The sequence below is a fragment of the Schistocerca nitens genome, chromosome 8 (genome assembly GCF_023898315.1).
Source record: "Schistocerca nitens isolate TAMUIC-IGC-003100 chromosome 8, iqSchNite1.1, whole genome shotgun sequence".
Taxonomy (NCBI): domain Eukaryota; kingdom Metazoa; phylum Arthropoda; class Insecta; order Orthoptera; family Acrididae; genus Schistocerca; species Schistocerca nitens.
This window is the reverse complement of record NC_064621.1, coordinates 610,858,917-610,884,104: the sequence shown is the minus strand read 5'-3', so window position 1 is coordinate 610,884,104 and position 25,188 is coordinate 610,858,917. Positions and strand designations below refer to the sequence as shown.

General features: G+C 41.8%; 1 protein-coding gene across 4 annotated transcripts in view; it reads right to left on the bottom strand.

Annotated features, from left to right (window-relative positions):
* The window catches only part of LOC126198851 (glucosamine-6-phosphate isomerase), a 122,648-nt gene that overhangs the window by 63,291 nt on the left and 34,169 nt on the right, over positions 1 to 25,188 (bottom strand). For all 4 annotated transcript variants that reach the window (XM_049935438.1, XM_049935437.1, XM_049935440.1 and 1 more), the window contains exons 4-5: positions 18,685 to 19,052; positions 10,734 to 10,907 (exon numbers count right to left, since the gene is read on the bottom strand). In XM_049935438.1, coding sequence (XP_049791395.1) covers positions 10,734 to 10,907; positions 18,685 to 19,052 — 542 coding nt within the window. The remainder of the gene's footprint in view (positions 1 to 10,733; positions 10,908 to 18,684; positions 19,053 to 25,188) is intronic.

Here is a 25,188-nt window from a genome sequence, read left to right as displayed (position 1 = left end):
TCTGAGCTACAACTGCAGTTATTGTCCCATGTCTCTGAGCCCCTTGAAGCACGCCTGCGCATCGCCGACCGTACCTATAGCATCATTCAACACTGGTACCTCCAGCATTCGAGTCCGGCACCCGGCGCCTCCACGCATTATGCAGTAACAGAAGCCAAGCCTGGCCGCGGCAGGACACGCGCCACATTGTCAGCGCAAGCAACGGCCCCGCCACCCCGTGGTCGCCCGACTGCACCACCTACTTTTACGTTGCCGCCCCAAAGGTCACCGGAGATGGCCGAGCGAGCACCTGAGTACACTCCGGCCGCGCAGCTGGCTGCCTCACCGCCCAGCCATGCTCCTGCACCGCAAGCTGGCTCTCCTTATCGCTGGTTCCACGCTAAATTCGGTGACGCGGCTCGCAACTGCAATCCCCTGTGCGCTTTCCCAAACACTTATGGCGGGCACGTCTAGGCACCACGTCCCGCCGCGCTGCCTCACGGCGCCTACCAGCATCTCGTCCGATGTCTGCTGCACTGTCTTCCGCTTCGCGCCTCTTCGTCGAGGACACCAACACCGAACTTCGTTTTCTAGTGGACACTGGAGTCGACATTAGTGTTAATCCGCCCTCCCTCGCCCCCTAACATAGATCCCTTATCTGCACTGCCACTGATAGCTGCTAACAATTCCCCGATTCCGGTGCTAGGTTCCTCACATCTCCTGCTTAAATTTGCCCCAGATCAGGTTTTCCCCTGGACATTTTACGTTGCGGAAGTTGATGCACCTGTACTGGGCCTCGATTTTCTTCATCACTATGCCCTCTCCCCTAATCTGCAAGCTGGCTGTCTGACTCACGTCTCCGGATCGAGTGTTCCTGGTGCGTCACAACATTCCCCCCCTCAGCCCGAAGTTTCTACTGACTGTTCACACTCTGCCCTTTCAGAGTGTATGTCACTTGCTGCAAACCTTTCTTCTGCTCGCTCAGCTTTCTTGTGTGAGTGTTCAGACGTCGATGCATTGCGCACTCAGAATGTTGACCTGCGTGCTCGCATTGACGAAGTCCATGCACACAACTGTTGCATACACAAGAGCAGCTTCTACAACTCCGCACACCCACTCTTGCAATCGTGGACAAGCCTCTGCAGCCTGGTCATTGTTCCGCAGCTGTGATCCCATTAACGGTTCAGCCAGCCTCTGCCCCTACCCCCCCCCTTCCCCTACCCCCCTTCCCCTACCCCTCCTGCCACTACCCACCCCCCTGCCCCTACCCCCTCTGCTTCTCCCACGTTTTTGCGTACAATTGCCAATTGCACGTGCCACAGAATAAACACAACTGAAGGACCCCTTGTGCGGCATAAGGCGCGCCGCCTAAACACGCAGAAACTTCGCCGTGCCAAAGACATTGTTAAAGATCTTTTGGATTCCAACGTTCTCCGTCAATCTGATAGTAACTGGTCGTCAACAATCCATCTCGTGCCGAAGAAGGACGGTACTTTCCACCTCTGTGGCGACTACCATGCTCTTAACGCACGCACTACCATCGATAACTACCCTATCCCCCACATTCAAGATTTCACCCAGATGTTGCATGGTTCCCAGATCTTCTCCGTTCTCGATTGTAGCAAAGCATATCATCAGATTCCCATGTTCCCCAATGACATCCCCAAGACAGCCATAATCACTCCATTTGGCCTCTTCGAGTACTGTTCCATGCCATATGGTCTCAAAAACGCCGCACAGACATGGCAACGCTTCATTGACGCACTGTTGTTTGACCTCCCTTTCGCCTATGCCTACTTAGATAATTATTCTGATTTTCTCTCCCTCACCTGAGGAACACACACTCCATCTTTCCAGAGTGCTTGCACTGCTCGCTGCTAATGGAGTGGAGATCAACCACGAGAAGTCTCAGCTTAGCAGTCCTGAGGTTACCTTCTTAGGTCACACAGTCACGGCTGAGGGTGTCTGCCCTATCTCCTCTCGGGTTGAACTCATACTTAGCCTCCCTTCCCCAGAGGACTTCACTGAACTTCACCGTTTTCTAGGCATGGTGAACTTCTACAGGCGCAACCTGCCTCATGCTGCATCTATACAGATCCCTCTGACCGACGCTCTGGCGGGTAAGGATACTAAAGGCAAATGCAACTCGTTTGGACACTGGAGATGGCCGATTCATTCAAAAATCTCAAAACCGCCATCTCTAAAGCTGTCACACTCGCTCACCCCGCTCCTGACGCACCCATTTCTATTACAGCTGATGCGAGCGACACTGCAATTTCTTCTCCAAGAAATTAACCAAATCCCAGTCCAAATGGTCCGCTTTCGACCATGAACTCCTCACCCTGTACGAGGTGGTCAAATATTTCAGAGCCAATGTCAAGGGTCGCCCGTTCACGATTTATACAGATCACAGACCCTTGGCAGATGCAATCCGTAACCCCTCACGCGATCTCCCCCCACGACGCTTCCGCCATATGGATTTCATATCCCAATATTCCACCAATGCACAATATATCTGAGACGCTGACAATGTAGTAGCTGACTACCTGTCTCGCGTCAACATCATCACTACCCCACTTGACCTTACCGACCTGGCCCGCCGGCAAACCGAAGACCCCGATATTCGTGCCTTGCAACAAGACACAACCTCTTCCCTCAAACTGGAACAACGTGCCTTCCCCGGCACCAAAGAACCGGTCTGGTGCGATGTTTCCACTGGTAGCCCCCGCCCTCTCGTATCCGCAGCTCTCCGCCGCTCTGTTTTCGATGCACTCCACAACCTAGCTCACCCAGGCATCAAAGCCTCCACCAGATTGGTCACGGAAAGGTACGTCTGGCCCGGTGTTAAACATGATTCTAGGATGTGGGCTCGCGCCTGCATGCCGTGCCAGAGAGCTAAAGTGGGCCGCCATGCACTTCCTCCGCCAGGCACTTTCGACATACCTAAAGGACGTCTGCAGCATGCCCATATTGATATTGTAGGTCCCCTCCCTCCCTCCAAGGGCTTTCGATATATCCTGTCCGTTATTGATAGGGTCACTAGATGGGTCGAGGCAGTCCATTTGGAAGATATTTCGACTGAGTCTGTGGCTCGGGACTTCATTGCCACTTGGATTTCCCGATTCGGAAGCCCTACTTCACTGACCACCGACCAAGGTAGGCAGTTTGAATCACAGCTGTTTGCCTCCCTCTGTTCGTACTGAGGCGTCGCAAAGTTTCACACAACCGCTTATCACCCCCAGGCCAATATACTTGTGGAGCACTGGCACCGCACGCTTAAAGCCGCACTTATGTGCCACAGTGGCCAGTGGTCTGAATCTCTCCCCTGGGTTTTGCTAGGCCTCCGCACTGCATACAAAGAGGACTTGCAAGCCTCCCTCGCCGAGATCCTTTACGGGGAGCCTCTGGTTTTACCAGCCGAATTCGTCGAGGATACGCCGCTACCAAGCTCTTCCGAGCTCCCAGCACTCATCGAGAGCGTCCGAGGGCACATCGCGCTCATCAAACCTCCCTTGCCCTCTGCCCACTGTAGGCCTCGTGTGTTCGTGCATAAGGAACTGGCCACATGTGAATTTATCATGTTACGTGACGACACAGTATGGACAACCCTGCAGCCTCCCTACACTGGTCCGTTTAAAGTCCTGTCCCGAGTCCCTTCCACATTGTCGATACTTAACAACGGCAAACCAGTAACTGTTTCACTCCACCGGGTGAAACCTGCGTGGACCTTGCAGGAGCACTCTGCAAGTGACCCCGACGTACACGACGCCTGCCCTCCTTCCCAGGAATCCCATCATGATTTGGACGGACCCACCACCCTTCCCCCCCTTCCTCCCCCCTTGCAGCCTACATCACGGGCCGGACGACCTGTGGTTCCACCCAGTTGGCACAGGGATTATGTCCTAGCTTCAGTCGAGCTTGCTACACCTACCCCCAAGTTTTGTGCGTGTGATTTCACCATGGACAAGTGCTTTTGTAACCATCAAGTGTCCCACCCCCACCGGGCTGGCACAGGACTTGACGCACCACCGTGCTCTGCACTGCAAGTGATATATCTCCGCCATAGCAGGCTCTCTGACCAATGCGGACTTATTGTGGGCCGCCATATTGCTTCCCATTCTGTTGTATGCTGCCGACTGTATAAGACGTTGTAAATATTCTCACATAATAAAGTTGTATTAATGCATGTTGGTGTGTTATTTAATGATCGCCGCCGCTCCGCACATCAGGAATAACCACACACTCCTGACAATTAACAAGTGACTGTCATCTCAGACCTATGTACCCTTGGATGACCAAAGAGTATATCATCAAAGAGTAAAAAATAAGATGATCTATAACACTGTCATTGGCATAGTCACAGGCAGTACCAGTCAACAAGATTAACTTCAATGTTGTCACCATGTGGTACTGTCAACAAACAATATCCTATGAATGCAGCATAAGGGAAACAAAGACTAAACAATGTTAACTTGCAAATGCCAAATAAATTGTACATACAAAAATAATGTCTTGTACAGCCCTGTAACGGTATAATAACAGTGTTGACAAAATGTATTTGTAAAAAGCAATAGTGATAATTCAGACTAATTGTCAATGATGAAATGTCTGTGTTACAAATTTTCATTACAATATCATTTGTTTTCTTTATCATCCATAAAATTACAAATCAACAGCCATAATAGCTAATGACAGTGAATTTTTTTGCCAACTACATATTGTATGGGAAAATGAGCTTTTCTGTAAGACATATTTGTTCGCACCTTAGACATCAAGTGCTCAACAATAGCGAGGTCAAATTGTTGTATATGTAATATAAAGAGTTAATATACAACTGTAGAAATGGGGAATGTCAAAAAATTATGTTAGATAATACACCTACATTACAAACCTATATGTCAGACATGTGGCACAGCATAGACCTTGGGTTACAACTGACATAAAACTAAGACCTCAGGCTACCAACAACACAAAACCCAGACATTGCACTACAGCTGTAATATACACTAGATGTTTCTGACTATAAATCACAACAGCAATATTTGCTTAACTTTAGCAGAAGCATGTAAGTGATAATACATGCAGATATATTATTTCTACATCATTGTGTCAATTACAAATCACATATCAAGAATAAGATTGTGTACAGATAAAAACGGGTCAAAACAATTTACAAATTTCATAAAACTATAGCTGTAATGTAGATGTACTGTCTAACATTATTTCCTGATCTTCACTGTTTCTACAATTTTATATTAACTTTGTATTACATATACAACAGTTTGACATAACTACTGTTGAGCACTCGATGTCTAAGGTGCAAACAAATATGTTATACTTTCATAATTTTACATAAGAGCTCTTTTCCCATATAATATGTGAGTTGGCAAAAAAATTCAGTGTCATTATGTTTTATGGCTGTTGACCTGTCATTTTATTCGTGATAAAGATGACACTTGATATTTTAATGAAAATTTGTAACCCTGACATTTCCCCATTGAAGGTTAGTCTCAATTAACGTGATTACTTTTTACAGGTGTAGTTTATCAACACCATTATTATACCATTATAAGTCTCTTACAAGTGATTATTTCTGTATGTACATTTTATGTATAATGTTTGCAAACTAATGTCATTTAGCCTTTATTTCCTTATGCTACACTTGTAGAATATTGTCTGTTGACAGTATCACGGTGCCAACATTGAAATTAATCTTGTTAACTAGTGTTGCCTTTAATTTCACCAATGGTTGTATTACTGATATTCTATGTTTTTACTCTGTGATGTTAGACACTTTGATCATGCAAGGGTGCATAAGCATGAGGTAGCAATCACCTTTTAACTGCCAGGAACATACGTGTAACTTGTCTAAGCTTTTCAAGATATTGTCAAAATATGGTTATGTTGCATTCTAAATTTTGTCATTTGTTACATTTGGTACATGAAAGTGTTTTCTACAAGAAATAGGAATTTTTAAACCAACAGATGTCATAATTTTGTAAGTACTGTGTATGATGTTCATGTGCAGAGGTATAACTCAAATTTTTCGATTTTTGTCTGTGTACATTACATATGGTTTCTTTTGTTTGTTCAGTCTTCCAGCAATGCTGGTTGAAACAACAGAAACAGATCGTGAAAAAATATAATTTATACTGCTGATGGCAAATAAAAATGCTTTTGTATAAATACCTGAGAGCTGTAGCCAGTTACCTACACAAATTTTTAATGTTCTATGAACTTCACAAATAATAAATAATCCATCTCAATTGCCATGTAAGTCACTAATCGAGTGTAAAAGCCAATTCAGGATTAAAGACAATGCTGTGTTATGTACACTTCAGTCATATAGTTAATAATTTTGTTTCAAATCTTGTGCTCATCAGGGCCTGATTGTGGAGTTCATTTCTTAATTCAATTGTATCCGATAACTCTGTATCCTACACATAATTTTGCATGTTCAAATTATGTATACCGACAGCTAATGTGAAATTCCAGACCTGTCAAAGATATAGCTTCCCGTACAAGAGGCAGAGCCACATATAAAAGTCTGACCAAGGTTTTGTAGTGGTAAGACACTGGACAAACATTTGGGAAGACACTGGTTCCAATTTCTGCCTGGCCATCCAGATTTAGGTTCTCTGTAGATTCTGAAACCATTTAGGGCAAATGCTGGGAAGCTCCCTTTGACATGGCCAATTTCCTCCCCATCCTTCCCCAATCTAAGCTTTTACTGTGTCCCTAATTACCTTGTTGTCAATGTGATATTAAACGCTGATTTTCCTTCCTCCATTTACATTATATACAAACCCCAAAGGAACTATTGCACAACTAGCCTGCATGATCACTAGTGAACTACGCACCAATATCAATGGTTGCAGCCAAGCTGTTGCCGGAGAAAGTCTGTGACACACATTCTGCTAAACACAGATTGCTAAACTTCAGTTGTTGCTTCACAGTCTGAGCCGTCTGGATCTGCCTCCAAACACCAGCTTCTCTTATCTGCTTAGGATCAGGAATCCATCAGACCTCAGCTCTATACATCCTTGTCCAACACCCAAATCTGTCTCTGTTCCAGGGACCTGCACAGCGCCAGACTATGCCATGTTGGCAGTACCTCGAGCAATGTTTCTGCTTCAGCTGCAAGGCACTGCACAGCTTTGACTTGTGCCTATGTATCCCTTTATTAGCCAGCTAGTGTCAAACCACACAAGCAATATTGTTAAGCCCTTTCTGCCAGAGAAGTGGGATAGCAGCAGGTGCCGCCACCTGCCTGGTAGGTAGCAGCAATTTCTTTAAAATTTATTCACGGAAAAAGAGTTTCTTTAAGCCTACATGAAATATAATTCTGATAATAGCTTCCACAAAGTAAATAGGATCTCAAACAGAAAAAAAATTATGGTTCATTGGGGAACATTGGTCTGAGAAATTAAATGGAGTATTTCCAGTTTAACTTCACAGATTAAGTGGATCTGTTATCAACTGAATTCACACACGATGTCTTATTAGGAAATTAATTATAAGAATGAAGATCAAAGAAAATATTCATCCTATTTAGTGCTTCAAGTTAAGGAAGGACCTGCTAGCTTCTTTCTTCTGATAACCAGTAACATCATAAACCATCAGAGATTTCCATCAACTATCCTTGACTTGTTTACTAACCTTGACTTGTTTACTTGTATTTTTCCTCAGTTTTTATCTTCTCTACAATGTCCTTTGCACTTTCTTTAACTGTCTCCAACTCAGAAATCACCACTGTATTTCTGAGTTCTTCATTTGTGCTGTTTTTGTCAAGAATTCAGAACTACCACCTACAAATACATACTGTGAATCAAGTAGAAATGACAGAAATGCAAAGGGAGCCCATCAGCCTATTCGCATATGAACAAGAGAGTCTACTTTTTTGCACTGTTCATGCAAGTACTATTTACAAATGTGTAGCGGGCTGCCTACAAGGAGCATGTCTCACAAACATTGCAGGTTATCTTCTGTACCTAAGGTACTAGCCAGCACAGTACTGTGCAGCAGAGCTCTGCTCTGTTCTCACCCACCACACAGTGATAAGCTACTTACCACTCATTACTTCAGTCAGAAGCTTTCACGCTAGTTCGGTTAACACTGTAATAAGTCTACAGATACTTATCCAGACCGTTCTCTCAGAGAGAAGTAAAAAGACTGGATGCATTGGTGGAAAGAGAGCTGTGTAGTGCTGGAATGGGAACAAGGAAGGGGCTGGATGGGTGGGAAAAATTACTAACAATGGTTGAGGGCAGGAGGGTTACGGGAACATAGGATATATTGCAGAGAGAGTTTCCACCTGCAAAATTCAGAAAAGCTGGTGTTGGTGGGAAGGATCTATATGGCACAGGCTGTGAAGCAGTCACTGAAATGAAGGATGTCGTGTTAGGGCAGTGTGCTTAGCTACAGGTTTGTTTCTTGACCACAGTTTGTCGGTGGCCATTCGTTGGGACAAACAGCTTGTTGGTTGTTATGCCCACATAGAATGCAGCACAGTGGTTGCAGCTTAGCTTGTAGATTATTACATGACTGGTTTCACAGGTAGCCCTACCTTTGATGGGATAGGTGATGTTTGTGACAGGACTGGTGTAGTTGGTGGTGGTGCTGGTGGTGGTGGGAGGATGTATGGGACAGGTCTTGCATCTATGTCTATTACAGGGATATGAACCATGAGCTAAGAAGTTGGGAGCAGGGGTTGTGTAGGGATGAACAAGTATATTGTGTAGGTTCGGTGGATGGAACACTATGGGAGGGATGGGGAGGATAGTGGGTAGGACGTTTCTCATTTCAGGGCACAACGAGAGGTAGTCAAAACCCTGGTAGGGAACATAATTCAGTTGCTCCAGTCCTCGGTGGTACTAATTTACGAGGAGAATGCTCCTCTGTGGCCTGATGGTGAGACATTGGGAGGTTACGTGAGACTGGCAAGATAAGGCACAGGAGATTTGTTTTTGTAGATGGTTGGGAGGATAACTGCGGTCTGTGAAGGTCTCAGTGAGATTGGTTTAGGGAGGTTGAATGTGGAAAGGGGATACATCACATAGAACCCAGGTTGAGACTGACCCTACTGTTGTGGCAAATATTGCCCTTTATCCACATATCAGATGGGCCCACTTTACACATAAATACAACACAAGCTGCAGTACAGTCATAGTAAAGAGTACTTTGTGCCAAAATTAGTGATTTTCTGCATTTTTCTATTTGCATATTAAGCAAGGGAACAATAACTGTCCATACATTTCTACTATTATCTTAATCTATATTACATCAATAATATAAGCAAAAGGATAGAGTGTACTCACAGTACAGATGACACATTCAGTAGCACATGGGCATAACAAAAAGACTGTTACAAATTTAGCTTTAGGCTAAAGGCTTCTTCTGAAAAGGAAACACACACACACACACACACACACACACACACACACATATACAAGCACACCTTATGTACACATGACCACCATCTCCAGCAGCTGCAACCAGAACTGCTGGAGGTGGCGACATGAGGCATGCTTGCTTGAGTGAGTGAATCTGTGTGTGTGTGTGTGTGTGTGTGTGTGTGTGTGTGTTTCATTTTATGAAGAAGGCCTTGGCTGAAAGCTAGGAGTGTAACAGTCTTTTTGTTGAGCCTGCTTACAACTCAGTGTGTCATCTATACAGTGAATAGCAATCTGTCCCTTTCCTTATATTGTAGATATTCCAACCTGGAGTTTCCACTGTCTAATCTATGTTATCTTAGTCTCATGATTCCTATGCAACATGTATGGCCCTGGCAGCAGGGCTGTCCTTGAATGCCAGTTCTCAGAATTTACTCAACAGAGTTTTGAGAGAAAAAAAAATGTTGCCTCTCTTTTAAAGATTCCCATTTAAGTTTCCCAAACATCTCTGTTACACTTCAGTATGGGCTATACTGACCCATTACAATCCTAACAGTGAATCCTAAATTTGGTTGGTGTATTCTGCCATGCCTACTTGATAAGGATTCCTAACACTGCAGTAATACTACAGAATTCATCTTGTATGCCACTTCCTTTACAGACGCACTGCACTTCCCCACAATGTTTCCACCAAATCTGTCTCCCTTTGCTTCCCTACTACTGGTTTCATAAGATTGTCTCATGTCATATCACTTCTTAGAATTACCTCTAAACATTCAAACAAATGCCCTGTGTTCGCGCAGTTCACCACTAATCTTGTAATTGGATTCTACCAGCTTATTTTTCTTTGTAACACACTTTAACTCACGTTTATTCATATTTAAAGAAAACTACCACTCATTACTGCAAGTCAAAATGTTGTCTTAATTTTATGTTCTTCCTTCTGAACATCCAATGACGATATTATCCTATTTCACCAGCAAATGCTCTGATGCTGACACCATATGATAAGTTGTTTATGTTTATTGACAGCATTATTCCAATTATGTTCCCTTGGGGCACATTCTAACCTAAGGTAGTCTGAGTGGTCTTCCCACTCAAACTTACCCTCCTGCATGACCATACCTCCTTTCTCCTACAAGAAAAAACATTTTGTTATGGAACATTATTTTCTACCTTAACTGTTTCTGTCAGCAAAACTCTTCTGTGTTATGGCTACTGGCCAACCTGTCTGCCTCTTTGTAGTTTTATTCTGTAACTGTTACTTCTAGTTTTCTGCAAAAGTATCAGTATATCATATTCCACGTGTCAGCAACAGTGGTCACCTACTGCATTTTAATTTTCTTTAAGGTGCAACCATACCTTGAAGTATTTGACAGTCTTGACACGGAGTTCCAGTGTTGCATCTTCATCACATATCATAATTGTTTGCCGGTGTTGCTGAAATGCTGACACAGTCCACATGTGATTCACACCTTCTTCTATTGCTTTATATAAAGCAAATGCTTTATGGGCACCAGTGATAAGAATCATTACCTAAAAACAGTAAATGTAAACAACAAAATATGAAACAAGTGTAGAAAAATTCAAAACTTAAATCTTATTTTGAATTACATACATGTTTAAAAAAAACTGCAGTGATTAATGAGAAACTGAAATAGAAATGTTACATTATTCATGTCATGCTTGGGGTGCCATGCTCTGGTTCACACTGACAACGGAAAAGTAAGACAGAAGTCAGTATTTTCTTGATGTACAAGGTCCTCTATAAGCATAGCATAGTATTAAGCACGTATAGGAAGAGGAGAAAAGAAAAACTGTGGGGAATCTTCTACTGAAATTAAGTCTTTATTGAAGTTTGATGATATGTTCTGAATGAAATCAAAATTAATTGATAAAAGGCCAGCATGGAATATACTCATAAACGTGTCATCATGACCACCACCAACAACACCACCACCACCATCATAATATCCATCCAGCACCCACTATTGACAGTGCAGTGTCTGAACACTGTGTTGACTATCAACAGCTGCCTTCAGCTAAGAATGAACTCACAAATTGCGAGTATGGTTCTGCATCAGCTGCACTGCAATATTTCCTGCAATAGCAAGGCAATGACAAGAAACAAGAGTGTCTCACCCTGTGTAGGAATCACGGTAATATACTGTGAGCACAAGGTAAAGTAGACATCAGGACAAATGGAGACTTGGGCCTCTCCTGGAAATGTGCTCAGATAGCCGAAATGGTTAAGGTGACCACTCACGACAAGCAGGAAATCTGGGTTCAAGTCCTAGTCCGTCACAAATTTTAATTTGTTCTAAAATATTCTACAGCTGATGTGTGAACCATAATCACAATTTGCAAGTTCATTTTCAACCTATGATAAGAAATAAGCCCACCATAAATAATAGAATCCAGTGTGTTGTCCTTTGCAGTGAGAGTTCATCAGAGACAAGGGTATTGTCAAGAGCCCAGGGAAGTGAGATAGGAGCATTCTTATTCTCTAATACATAAGTGATTTGATGGACAAGGTGTGCAGCAATCTGCAGCTGTTTGCTGATGGTGCTACGGTGTATGGAAAGGTGTCATCATTGAGTGACTGTATCAGGAAACAGGATGACTTATACAAAATTTCTAGTTAGTGTAATGAATGGCAACTAACTCTAAAAGTAAAAATGTAAGTTAATGCTGATGAATAGGAAAGACAACACCACAATTTTTAAATACAGCATTAGTAGTGTGCTGCTTGACACGGTCACTTCAATTAAGTATCTCAGCGTTGCAAAGCAAAATGTAATAAATGAGTATGTAAGGATTGTAATAGTGAAGGTGAATGGAAAAATTTGGTTATAGGGAGAATTTTAGAAAAGTGTTGTTCATCTCTAAAGGAGACACCACAGAGAACACTACTGTGACCCATTCTTGAATACTGTTAGAGTATTTGGGATTCCCCACCAGGCCGGGTTAAGGAAGGCATTGAAACAGTTCAGTCAGGCTGCTAGATTTGTTACAGTAGATTCAATCAACACACTTATTTTATGGAGCTGCTTTTTTTAAGTTTAAAAAAAAAAAACACCTGGAGAGAACGTGACATTCTTTTCGAGGAACACTATTGAGAAAATTTAGAGAACCAGCATGTTAAGCCGACAGCAGAACAATTTTGGTGCCACCAAAATACATTTTACATGAGGACCACAAAGGCAAGATAAGAGAAATTAGTGCTTGTATGGAAGCATATAGACAGTTGTTTTTCCGTTGCTCTATTCGTGAGAGGAATAAGAAAAGAAAATGACTAGTCATGGTACAAGGTACCCTCCTACATGCATCATACAATGTATGTAACTGTAGATATAGACACCATAAACTATGAACCTTGTTGAGTTGGGGTAGCTTGCAAGCCTCGACAATAAAGACAGCCGTATCTTAGGTGAGACCACAACAGAGGGGTATCTCTGGAGAGACCAAACTAACCTGTGGTTGCGGAAGAGGGGTAGCACTCTGTTCAGCACTTGCAGGGGCAAAAGTCTGGATGACTGACTAATCTGGCCTTATAACATCAGTCAATGTGGCTTTACTGTGCTGATGCTGTGGACAACTGAAAGCACACGGACACTAGAGCCATAATTTTTCCCGAGGGCACACAACACTACTGTATGGTTAAATGATAATAGCATCCTCTTGGGTAAAATATTCTGGAGATAGAGTACTCTTACATTTGGATCTCTGGGCAGGAACTACTCAGGGAGATATAGTCAAAAGGAAAAACAAAACTGGCATGCTACGGGTTGTAGAATGGAGTGTTAGATCCCTTAATTAGGTAAGTGGGTAAAAGAATTTAAAAGGGCAATAGGTAGGTTGAAATTACATACAGCAAGAATTGGTGAAGTGTGGTAAAATGAAGAACGTGATTTCTGGTCAGGTCAGTAACGTGTTATCAACACAAAATCAAATATGGTAATGCTGGAGTAGGATTATTATTGAATAAGAGAATAGCTATGCAGGTAAGATTATGAAAAGCGCGGTGAAGACATTATTGTAGCTAAGATAGACACAAAGCTAAGACACACCACTGTAGTAAAAATCCATATGCAGCTAACTCTCCACATGACAAAGAGATTGAAAAAATTTATGGAGAGATTGTGGCAACATTAGTATTTTGTCGCCAAGTGGCAGACAAAGACATGAGAGTAGTGTGTTGTAAGTCAAGGTACTCGTATATTTTATTAACAGTTTCTTTGCTTATTTCTTGATTTTGTTGTTCTAATGTGGTTGTTAGTGAGTGTGAAATAATTATTCTGAGTTATCATAATTTGAGAGAAGAATACAATAAAGTGGTGACCCTGAGACAATTTGTTGTAAATGAACATATTCTTTTCAGAAGAATGATCAATGCGATGGTACAAGCAACTGCGATGGAAGCCAAAACGGATCAATTGGCAGCTGCAAAGTGTAGTAACCAAAACCAACCGCAGGAATGCCTTGGGCTGTGAATTGAAGCCGCCAGGCAGGGAAGCCGCCAGTTGTGGAGCACGCACCACCGGGTAAACACAAGGACGAGTCTGACGACAGACCGACTACGACCGACTACGACCGACTACGACCGACTACGACCGACTACGACCGACTACGACCGACTACGACCGACTACGACCGACTACGACCGACTACGACCGACTACGACCGACTACGACCGACTACGACCGACTACGACCGACTACGACCGACTACGACCGACTACGACCGACTACGACCGACTACGACCGACTACGACCGACTACGACCGACTACGACCGACTACGACCGACTACGACCGACACAACAAGGAAGAGATAAACAATGGAGGCTTGTAGAAACCACAACACCAAACACCAACAGTAAATCCACTCGGAACCAGAGCCAGGCAAATGTCAGCAACGAGCAATGACCAGAACGCAGTACTGCCGAGATAGAGACGCAATCCAGAGTGAGTACCAGACTGCCTGGACTAGGGCGGAGCGGGTCCCTATATACGAAACCGGAGGGAGCGGCTATTGGCCGCGGTCTGCACACGGTGTAGCGGTGGCACCCTTGCTGCGTGAGAGCTGCTGTGCGGAAGAGCCGCCGCGGACGCGGAGCACTCTATGGGCTGGCCACGTCCATTTGTTCTGGCGCGTGTTAGACTTCCGCAGTGGGAGGTACTAGACAAAGTACAGACCCCAAATTCTTTCATCGAGATGCATATTCCGTGAATCATCTGGAGCACATTGAGCATCCACCCTTTTAGTCCAATCACAAAATGACTTGGTTTACACACAGTGAGTGTACTTTGCACCAGCACAGCATACATAGAAACAAAAATATGTGTATCATCACAGTGTCACATTTAGAAGGTGCTGTGATAGAGGAAATATAAGATGTCCTACTGCAAAGTTACTACCTTGCATTAAGGAAGGCACTTACACAATGGTATACCTTGTTGCTGGAGCTCAGACTAACTGATGGGTAACAGATCCCGTCTCAAGTGATGTGGGCCTTATGTGCACTGGCAGAATGAGATTTGTTGCTGGAATAGTCACTGAGTGTGCTATAGCTGCACAAGTTGCCTGTACGCATTCACTCAGCAATTGCTGCATATCAAGGTCTGTCACTGCGGGAGCAAACGGAGAAGGCACGTGCCACAGCATATAGTCTGGCTGATGTTTCCCTATGCACCACCATCAGAAACGAGTAATAATGATCAAGGAAGAGACATGGAAGTGGCATATGCCATCAACAAGTCATGTAGACTGTACAGAGCCAATTACACAAGAAGAAAGGGCAGAACAGTCAGTGGAGCAAATAGCACACACAAATCTAAAACTATCAGCACCCCAGCGCAAGATATGACACTGTTATGAGCATGCTGTGAAGAAGTGGACAGGGCACAAGAAAGAAGATTCACATGAATCCGAGATGCATATAGACCAGTGGTACTGATATCACAGGCATTTTGGGGAAGACACATGCTGCTGTACTATACCCTGCTGTTACCCAAATGCCGTGGTCAGACGTTGAAGGACTCTTGATGTCTGCCACCAGCAGCTTGTGGGTCTACAGAGCGTGCAAAGACAGCTGGTAGATACAATACTGATAGCAGGGCATAGGCCACAGAGATTATTTGTACACAACCGCATCTCCCGCAAGAGATTTTTGGTGGATTCTGGCCATAGAAACTTCTGGGGAACTGAGAGAGATCTTAGACTTGGGTCTCTCATTTGTGCCCATGTGGACATTCATTGTTGCCAGTGTTACCAACCCTGTACCAAATTTTCTGGCACATTTTCAGCTGTTGCCAGATCTAGTCAGCTGAAAGTTAATTACAGTGACTGCAGTTCCGATCCAGTGAGTGTGTCTTCCATGTTGGCAGATGAAGTGCTTGCTTGACTGGGTAAAAACCAATCAACCACACCACACAACAGGATGTCTGACAGATTGAATACTTTTAGGTTATTGGGAATGAATATTACAGCGTATGAGGATGAGTCATTCAATCAGATAATACGAGAGTTTTCATTGCTCATCCACAAATTCATCACCACAGGGAGATACAGACACTCTAAGAGGCACCACATCCGAATGACGCCGGGCCAGCCCACTGCAGCTCGTCTGAGTAGATTTCCAGTAGTCAAGCTCTTGGCACCGCAAGCTGGGTTGAAGAGCTCCTGAAAGCACATATTGTATACAGATCACATTTAGTGGACATCTCCCTTACGCATGGTGCAAAAGAAAGATGGATCATGTCAACATTAGTATTTCGTCGCAAACCAGCAGACAAGGAAGTGAGAGTAGTGTGTTCTAGTGTCAAGGAATTTGCATATTTTATGAACAGTTTTGTTGTTTATTCCTTGGTTTTGATGTTTTAGTATGGTCGCTAACAAGCAAAAAAAAGTTGCTCACTAGATTATCTAGCATTTGTGTTACTCAGAGTTATCATAATTTGAGGGAAGAATCCACCAAAAGATAAAAGTAATTATTCAGAAAGTTTAGGGAGGCCAAAATTGTAATGGGTGATTAGGAACTAGTAGTGAGAAAAGGATGAGAAGGAAAAATGCTACGAGAAATGCTACCATTTGGTAGCATTTTGCACACAGCTGAATTAATTATTGGTAACATTTGGTTTAAGAGTCATGAAAGGTGGCTGTATAGACTGAAGAGACCTGGAGACATTGGAAGGTTTAAGATTGATTATATAATGTCAATACAGAGATTTCAAAACCAAGTTTTAAAATGTAGACATTTCCTAGGGTAAATATTGACTCTGACCACAATTTATTGGTTAAACCTGGAAACTGAAAACATTTAAGAAGGTAGGAAATTAAGGCGATGGGACCCTGGATAAACTGAAATTGGACTGGGAATTTCAGAGACAGCAATAGGCAAAGTTGGACTGAAATGGGGGTAACGAATACAACAGAAAACAGAAGAGTAGCTTTGAGAGGTGAAATAGGGAAGTCAGCAAAAGATAAGAATGTAGGAAGGAGGTGCAATGGGTGAGCAGCATGGGAATGAGGCACCATCACTAGTGAGCTCGTTCTTGCAGCTGGCAGAAGGGATTATGCACAGTACACGATGATGTGGAGCATGAGTTGGGAGTGGAGTAGAGAAGGGGAAGCAGTGACTGCAGGGAAAAGGCTGTGGATGCAGGATGAAGGAAGTTACAGTCCTGGGGCGGTGGAGAGGGTGGGGGGTGGGGGGGGGGGGTGAGGGGTAGGTAGTTGTGTTGCAGGTCCTAGCAGAATTCACGACCAGGAGGACTATGAGATTGAAATATGCGTTGCAAGGACAACTCCCACCTATGTAATTAAGGGAAGCTGGTGTTGAAAATAATGATCTAGATGACCTGGAATATGTAGCAACCACTGAAATTGAAAATATGATTTTCAATAGTGTGTTCCAATACAGGATGCCCAACTCTGTTCTTGGTCACAGCTGGGTGGTGGTCAGCTGGCTGGTGGTTACAGTCATACGAAATTCTGCACAGATATTGCAGCCAATGTGGTATATGACATGACTGCTTTTACAGGTAGCTCTGCCTCTGATAGGACAGAATACAACTAAGGCTGTGATGAGACTGGAGTAGGATGTACTAGATGGGTGCATCAGACGGATCTTGCACCTAGGTCATAAACTGGGCAAGGGATTGGAAGTAGGCATGATACTGTGTAAATTGGGTGGACAGCAAAATACCACCTTTCTCTTTCATGCAGAGCCATTGCTTGTACTACAACTTTTTTTCCCTACTAATTTTATTGTATAGATTGAAATATTCATTATTTTATAATGTGGCATTGCACTCTAAATGGTTACTTAAGTTATTGTATTACTTTAAAATAAATACTGTGATTGTCTCGAGCACACAAAATGTTGATGTCCTATCAATGCTGTTGATCATACCTGAATTTGGATATATGTACCTCAATTATAATGCTCGTACTCAAATGAAATGACTCAGATATGCAAATCTGTCTGGACTCTGGAGTGCTCACACTTGCAAAATGAAACTAGTTCATCTGAATTGTTTCACAGTTACTTGCTCACTTCTGTGTAATAGTCCAAATCAGATACTAACCAGAAACCATTATAAAGTTGTATATTATATGGCAAGGCTGAAAAGAATGCCCTGGTTTCCCAGTTTCTTCAACAGGAGGTCACATATTATGAAACTATATACCACCAATCAGTGATCAATAATCTAGTGTGTATATGTTTATCAAGATATTTTCTAAGCAAATGGAAAGGAATATACTCGATTGAAATGTGTTCTCCACTACCAAGTGAATACACTGATGCCTTTTTAAAAATGTGTATGTAAAAGAGAAACTTTGTATCTGCTACTTTGTTTTTATCTGAAAAAATACTCTATACAGGCAGTTGAAAATGCTATTCAATATGGTGTCTCTTTCTATGGATTTAACTTTTTCTGAATGTATGACAAGCACCTATTTTGCCGCAACTCAAGTCTGCTCTATATGGTGAGTAGCAATCTATCCTTTTAATATTAATGTTATTATTCCATGGTTGATTTTGCATGACAATTAATTGTTTCATTCTTTTCATTAACTGAAATTTTCAGTTTTCTGGATGTTTACCTAAGATTAATGAGAACACTTCTAGGTTTGCATGTATCTGAATTTGGTGTTTCATGAGAAACGGGTGTCTACAATATTGGACAGTTTTTATCTAAAATCCACAGTCATAATTAAATCAAATGCTTCAGTTTCTGAAAACAACTTGTCTCTCTCTTCAGTATAAACATACCAGCAATAAATTAATAAATACCGACTCTACAAACCTCTTTAGAATCCATAACAGTACCAACACCAACTGTGAGAGCCTGTTTTGGCACCTTGGATATATCATTGCCAAAGAAGCGGGCATTTGCCTCGAGTGTATCTTGAGCCAGAGTCTTCACTCTTGTCCTTGAAACTAATGATGAGCCTGGCTCATTGAATGCTATGTGTCCATCAGGTCCAATACCACCAATAAACAGTTCCACTCCTCCTGCTTCTGTAATTTTCCTCTCATACTCTTCACACTCCTTCACTAAATCAGGTGCATTTCCATCTAATATATGGACATTCTTTGGATCAATGTCAATGTGTTTAAAGAAATTGTCCCACATGTAAAAATGGTAGCTTTCAGGGTGATCCCTTGGAAGACCTGTAAAATTATAAAAGAAGGAAGTTTCACAAATACAGACTTTTTGTCTAGAAACTGAATATTATTTAAAATACTGATGTAAAGATATGTACTAAATTTGCACTTTTACTATGTTTGTGTATATGCTCATCAATGTGTGATGAACAGAAACAAACGGAAGGTAGATTAATGATTGAGTTCTGTTTATAAAGAGTTCTTCTTGACCTGCAATGGAAACTAATGTGAGTTAAACACTGCTAAAATGTCTCAGTCTGCTGCACTCACCAGTTTAGCAAAGCACAAGAGTCGTTTGAAAAGTTCTCGGAATAGAAAAAAAGTACTTACATCACTTAAACTTTTTTTTTATTTTTCAATGTAGTCTCCTTGTAGATTAATGAATGTGGTCCAATGATGTTCCAGTGCCTTGATCCCATCTCGAAAATAAGTTTCCTCCAGGCCTGCAAAACAGTTGTCAACTCCGACTATCAATTCTTTGTTTGAAGGGAATCTTCGACCACCAAGAAAAATTTTCAGTTTTGGGAAGAGATGGAAGTCTGACGGAGTCATATCAGGTGAATAAGGCAGGTGTGGCAACAATTCATACCTTAGTCCATGCAGTTTGGCCATGGCAACAGCACATGTGTGCGAGTGCGCATTGTCTTGATGGAAGATGCCTTTCGTCCTTGCTAAACTTGGCCTATCTTTTGTTGCAATTTGTCCAGGAGGTTAGCATAGTATTCTCCAGTAATTGTTTGCCCAGTATGGAGATAATCTACAAACAGAATCCCCTTCGCATCCCAGAACACTGATGCCATGACCTTTCCACCAAAGGAAATGTCTTTGCTTTCTTTGGTGGCGGAGAATCAGCATGTTTCCACTGCTTTGACCTTTGACTGTTGTCTGTCTCTGGGGTATAGTAGTGCACCCAAGTTTCATCTGTGGTCACAAACTGGTGCTAAAAATCTTGTTCACTTCTCCTAAAACAGGCCAAACATTGTTCCAATATATCCATTCTCATGCGTTTTTTATCCAGCGTCAAGAATCGCGGTATCCATCTTGCAGATAATTTTTTCATTTCTAATTCTTCACTTAAGATGTGATGTACCCTTTCAGATGACATCTAGCAAGTGTAAGCAATTTCATGCACTTTCAATCGATGATCCTCCGTGACCATTTTGTGCACCTTTGCAATGATTTCTGGAGTAGTGACACATCTTGGCCGACCACTGCACGGATCACCATCTAAGCTCTACTGACCAAATTTAAAGTCATTTTTCCACTTGGCAACAGTTAAATATGAAGGAGCAGAGTCCCCTAGTGTATTCCGGAAATCTGCATGAATGTCCTTTGCTTTCATACCTTCCTTTACAAAGTACTTAATCACGGCTCGAATCTCGATTTTTTCCATCTTCACAAATCACTACGTGGGAACAACAACAGAGCAATGTCACCACCACAGATCTCTTCCAAGAGCACTGACTTGGCAAGTGTTTACAGGCAACAGTGCAATGAATATCACGTGAACAACTTGTTGCGCTAGTGCTGACCTCTTGTGGTGATTCCGAGAACTTTTTAAACCACCTTCGTACTATTGCAAAATAATTGAATAGCTTTCTAGTCTCTCTACAGTACTAGCATTCAAATAAGACTTGCTGATATGCACGGAATACAAGTGTCAACAGTCTTGTCATTCTACCTAATACCTGCATATTCCAACAGAAGACAGTTTTTTGTTTTCCACTGCAGTAAGTCTTTCAATGACGTGGATCACCAATGACTTACATCATTACCAAAAGATGCGTTAAAGAGGATAAACACATGTGTGAGCATCCTGTGAGACTGTGCAAATGGTGCACTGCAGTTGCCAGAATCAGAATATCTGCAGCACATAGCTTCAGAGTTCCACAATCACAAAGAGAGCACTCTCCATAATGCTCCCTGTACCTGCTCCATTGGCCTTAGATGACTGGGATTGTCACTATCTTCTGAAAATAGCATGCATGAAAATGTAGTACATGCTTGATTACATTATATTACTTGAAATCCTCTTTCATTGAATTCTTGTTGAGGAACTCTTCATAGATGTGGTACATGCCAAACTTTATTAATACCACATAGTGCTAAAAATAAAGTCTCTCACATGCACAACCCCTTCATCCAACTTGTAGGAGATGGCTAAAGGCACAGAATAAAAGACTGGCTTTAGGGGTGAAGTACAGTGGGGACTCTGTGTGCCCTAAGATTGCTATGGTAGCTGTCAGGGCGTTAAAGGAACCTCGAAAAATGGCAGTTAATGGGTCTCTTGTGCAGACCTTGATGACAGTAACAAAGGAGAAGATTGACTTTGGATCAGTGGAGCTGACGAAGGATACCTTAACCACTGCCTTATGGAGAAGAAGTATCTTCAAAGGACACGACAGTAAAACTTACCAGAAAATCATGCAAACCAGAAGGCATAGAGGTGGCAGTCCCACCAGAGGGGTTACGATGCAAATTGTATATAATCCTGACAGGGGACAACTTACCTTCTGGCAGTCCTCACAATAAAACCTCAGATCGCTAACAACAATGACCACCAGAGATGGAAGGAGGACAAGAACTTGGTATACAATATTGTCTTAAATTTGTTACATGAGATGTAAGGAGAATAATAAAAAAGACTGAGGATCTACAAAGAATACTGAGTGAAAGAGAGATAGATATCGCTTTAATAACCAAGACAAAAAAAAGAACTGTACGGATCTAAACATCTAGGAGAATATTCCATTACATACACCGACATCCTACTCAGCAAAAGTAGTAAATAAATGAAAAACAGAAAAATAAGATACAATCAGACACAGGCATGAACGAAAAGACAGTACACGTAAGATTTAAAGTAGAAAGAGTGTATCTACCTATAGTGTGCACCTACTCCTCAGAAGGAAGAAGAGAAAAGATACACAAAATTATAATGAAACACTGCAAGTAAAAGTAAATACTATTAAAAAAAACAATTACTTACGTAAATTGAAGGGGGAGGTGGGAGAAAGGAAAGGAAAGGAAAGGAAAGGAAAGGAAAGGAAAGGAAAGGAAAGGAATTAATGATATCACTTGCATCAGGACTCCGTGCAGAATCAGTGGCAATGAGTGAAAATGTGCGTGGGACTTGTACTTGAACCCCAGATCTCCTACTTACTGGGCAGTTGTGTTAACCACTGCGCCACCTGGACACAGTGTTTTTTGCAAATGTGTGGACTATCTCGGCATGCTCCCTGGCCAACAACATTCCCACCTAGCACCAGCTGCCAGCAATCGCTGTCCATGTCCACTATGTTCAATAATTTTAGATTCCTATTGGAGGTTGAGTTCATTGACACTGAAGATTGTGGCTTCATTGGCCTGCAAGGCAACACCACACATTCATATAAAACAAATGTCATCATCAATGGTGGTGGCATGAATGGAAGTATGGGAAATAACCCAATAGATAACATCGTGGGAAATAATGGAGAAATATTATAAATAATGGGAAGTTCCCGAGAGATTTTTCATGCTTCAAATAACTTCCATATTATGAATCAACTTTTTTCTTTTCTTTATTCAGTCTCCTACATCCCTTATTTAATTTTTTTGCTTTCACTTCCGTATCCAATAACCTCTAAGGCAGCTTTTCCTGTTATAGTTTGTCTCCTTTCACCATTATATTTATTCAGATGGTCCTTGTATAATTTTTTTAATAGAGGTTTCTTTGAGCATGTTAAGTTCTCCATTGCTTTTGGTGATTACTTTTATTAGACTTTATTTTCATCCATCAGGCTTTAATGTTTACTACTGTCATTAGCATACAGTGATCTGTATTTAGTTCTGCTACTCTGTATGCTCTTACCTCTGTAAATGTTAAGGCTGGTTTCTGAATGCCAATAAAATAGTCTATTACTGATTACTACCCTCTCTCTCTGCCCCGGTTACTGTGCGTATCTTAAATGGCTACAAAAGAAGACAGCAGGAAGTAAAGATGAATACAGGAGCATAACAACAGGAATGAAGTTACTCTGCAGTTCAATTAAACAAGATAAATGGGACAGATTCATTTCACAAATATTACACAATATTCACAACAGATAAGAATTTGCATATAAACTTATGAAGTACTGGAATCCAGATGCAAAAGATAATATGAAACTGACGTGATAAGTAACTTACAACAGCTAGATGACTATAAGAATCTCTCAGCAGAAGAGTATAAAACAAATGGAAACTTAGAAGAACAAGTTTTAACATCTGAAGAAGAGGAAGAATGAACAGTACACAAAATAGAAATGACAGAATTAAAATATGTGCTGCAAAACATGAAAAACAGGAAGGTACCAGAAAGCAACATGAACACTGAACTGGTGAAGTATGCATCTCCTTTCATGAAATCTAGGTTCAATCAGCACAATGAGCAATGTTGTGACACTGTGTGTGTGTGTGTGTGTGTGTGTGTGTGGTGGGCGGGGGCGCACGCACGCACACATGTGAATGCGTTTGTGCGCACGTTCTATCTCGACAAAGGATTTGTTCTGAAAACTATCAAGTTTTCTTTCTCTTTTGTGTGTGCCTGTCAATGACCCAGGTCAGTTTTTTTTTTTTATATTGCTTGTTTCAGTTTCTTTATTTTAAATTTGGAATGTAAATTTTAAACTTTAACTTAAAGAATCAGCTGAACACTAAGAGTGTTCTACCGATAGTGCTGTGTGTTGGTGGAAAGTATTTTCCTTATTCATTCTGAGCAAGTACTAATGTGATTGCTTTTGTTACAAATTAAAAAAAAAGGTTTTGTCAATACATCCTGCTGCTTCCAATCCAGGAATCTCATTTCCAGCCTTGACTGGCTCTAATTTCAATTTCCTTTCACCTTGCATAAGGGAATTTCAAAACTAATTAACAAGTATTAATTTCATTAATTCAGTAAAACGTGATTCTCAACCACTATGCACGAAAAATAAAATGTGTCAAGAATAAAGTAAAAACTGTTTGGAACATTATTAAACAACAAGGAAATGAAAATAGCCGGCCAAATGAAACTGAGTCATGAGGAAATAGTGGTGACAGAAATGGTGACAAATTCAAGCAGCTGGCCACAAAATTCAATAATTATTTCCTCACAGGGGCAGTACATGTTGTAATCACAAATAAAGTAATGAATACAAACACATTAGATTTACTTCTGCAGACACTGCATGCATAAGAAGCAGGCATTAGTTTAAAAACTATGATGTCTGGGAAATTACTAGATTTGCAACTGTAAAACATTTCCTGGGGCAGATGTGGGCTTTGACCATGATTTATTGCTAGGGAATCACATATTAAAGCTGAATAAATTGCATAATGGAAAGAAATTAATGACCTGAATTAGCTGAAAAGTTGCAGAGGTTATTGAGAGTTTTGAAGGAAACACTGGACAAGTACTTACTGAAGCAATGAAAATGAATACAACAGAGCAGGGACAGCCAAGGTCCATGTGTGGGGCATGAGTGCAACAGTGTTCAGCCTCGCTTCACATTCCTTCCCCCCCCCCCCCCCTCCCCAAACACCATGCCATGCTGTCTGAGTGTGAAGAGGGGGAAGAGGAGAAAATTGGGAACATGTTTCACTTAAATGAGAGTCCAGTTGCACTGCATTCTACTTGGTTTTATGTTCCACATTTCTTAACAACTTCACAACAACATAGGTCACAAAGAAAACAAATTTTCAGTATTATTTAATTGTTTGATGCACTGAAGACATAATATAATTTTTATCTGGTAAAAAGTGTCAAAATAAGGACAGACACAGAGAATTTCACAGAGTTTTGCACTCAAGTTGCCACATAATCATGACTTATGTAGTTTCATAACTTACAACAGGTCTTTCACACAAATGTAGCACTTTTGCAACCTCATTGTAGAGACTTGTAAACTCTACCTGAGGAAAGCAATGTAGATAGCCTGGACATTTTTAATGTAAAAAGATTTGTCATTAAAACTGGTATTACCTTGCAGGTTAATCAGTTACATCAGTACATGCACAGGGGCACTTTCAACTGAAACACACGGAAACAGATGTAAGATTGACAGTGTACTCAAAATCTTTATAAGACTATCCTTGTAATTCTTTCAGGGCCACAATGAATTCTTCAAACCTCACATTTTCT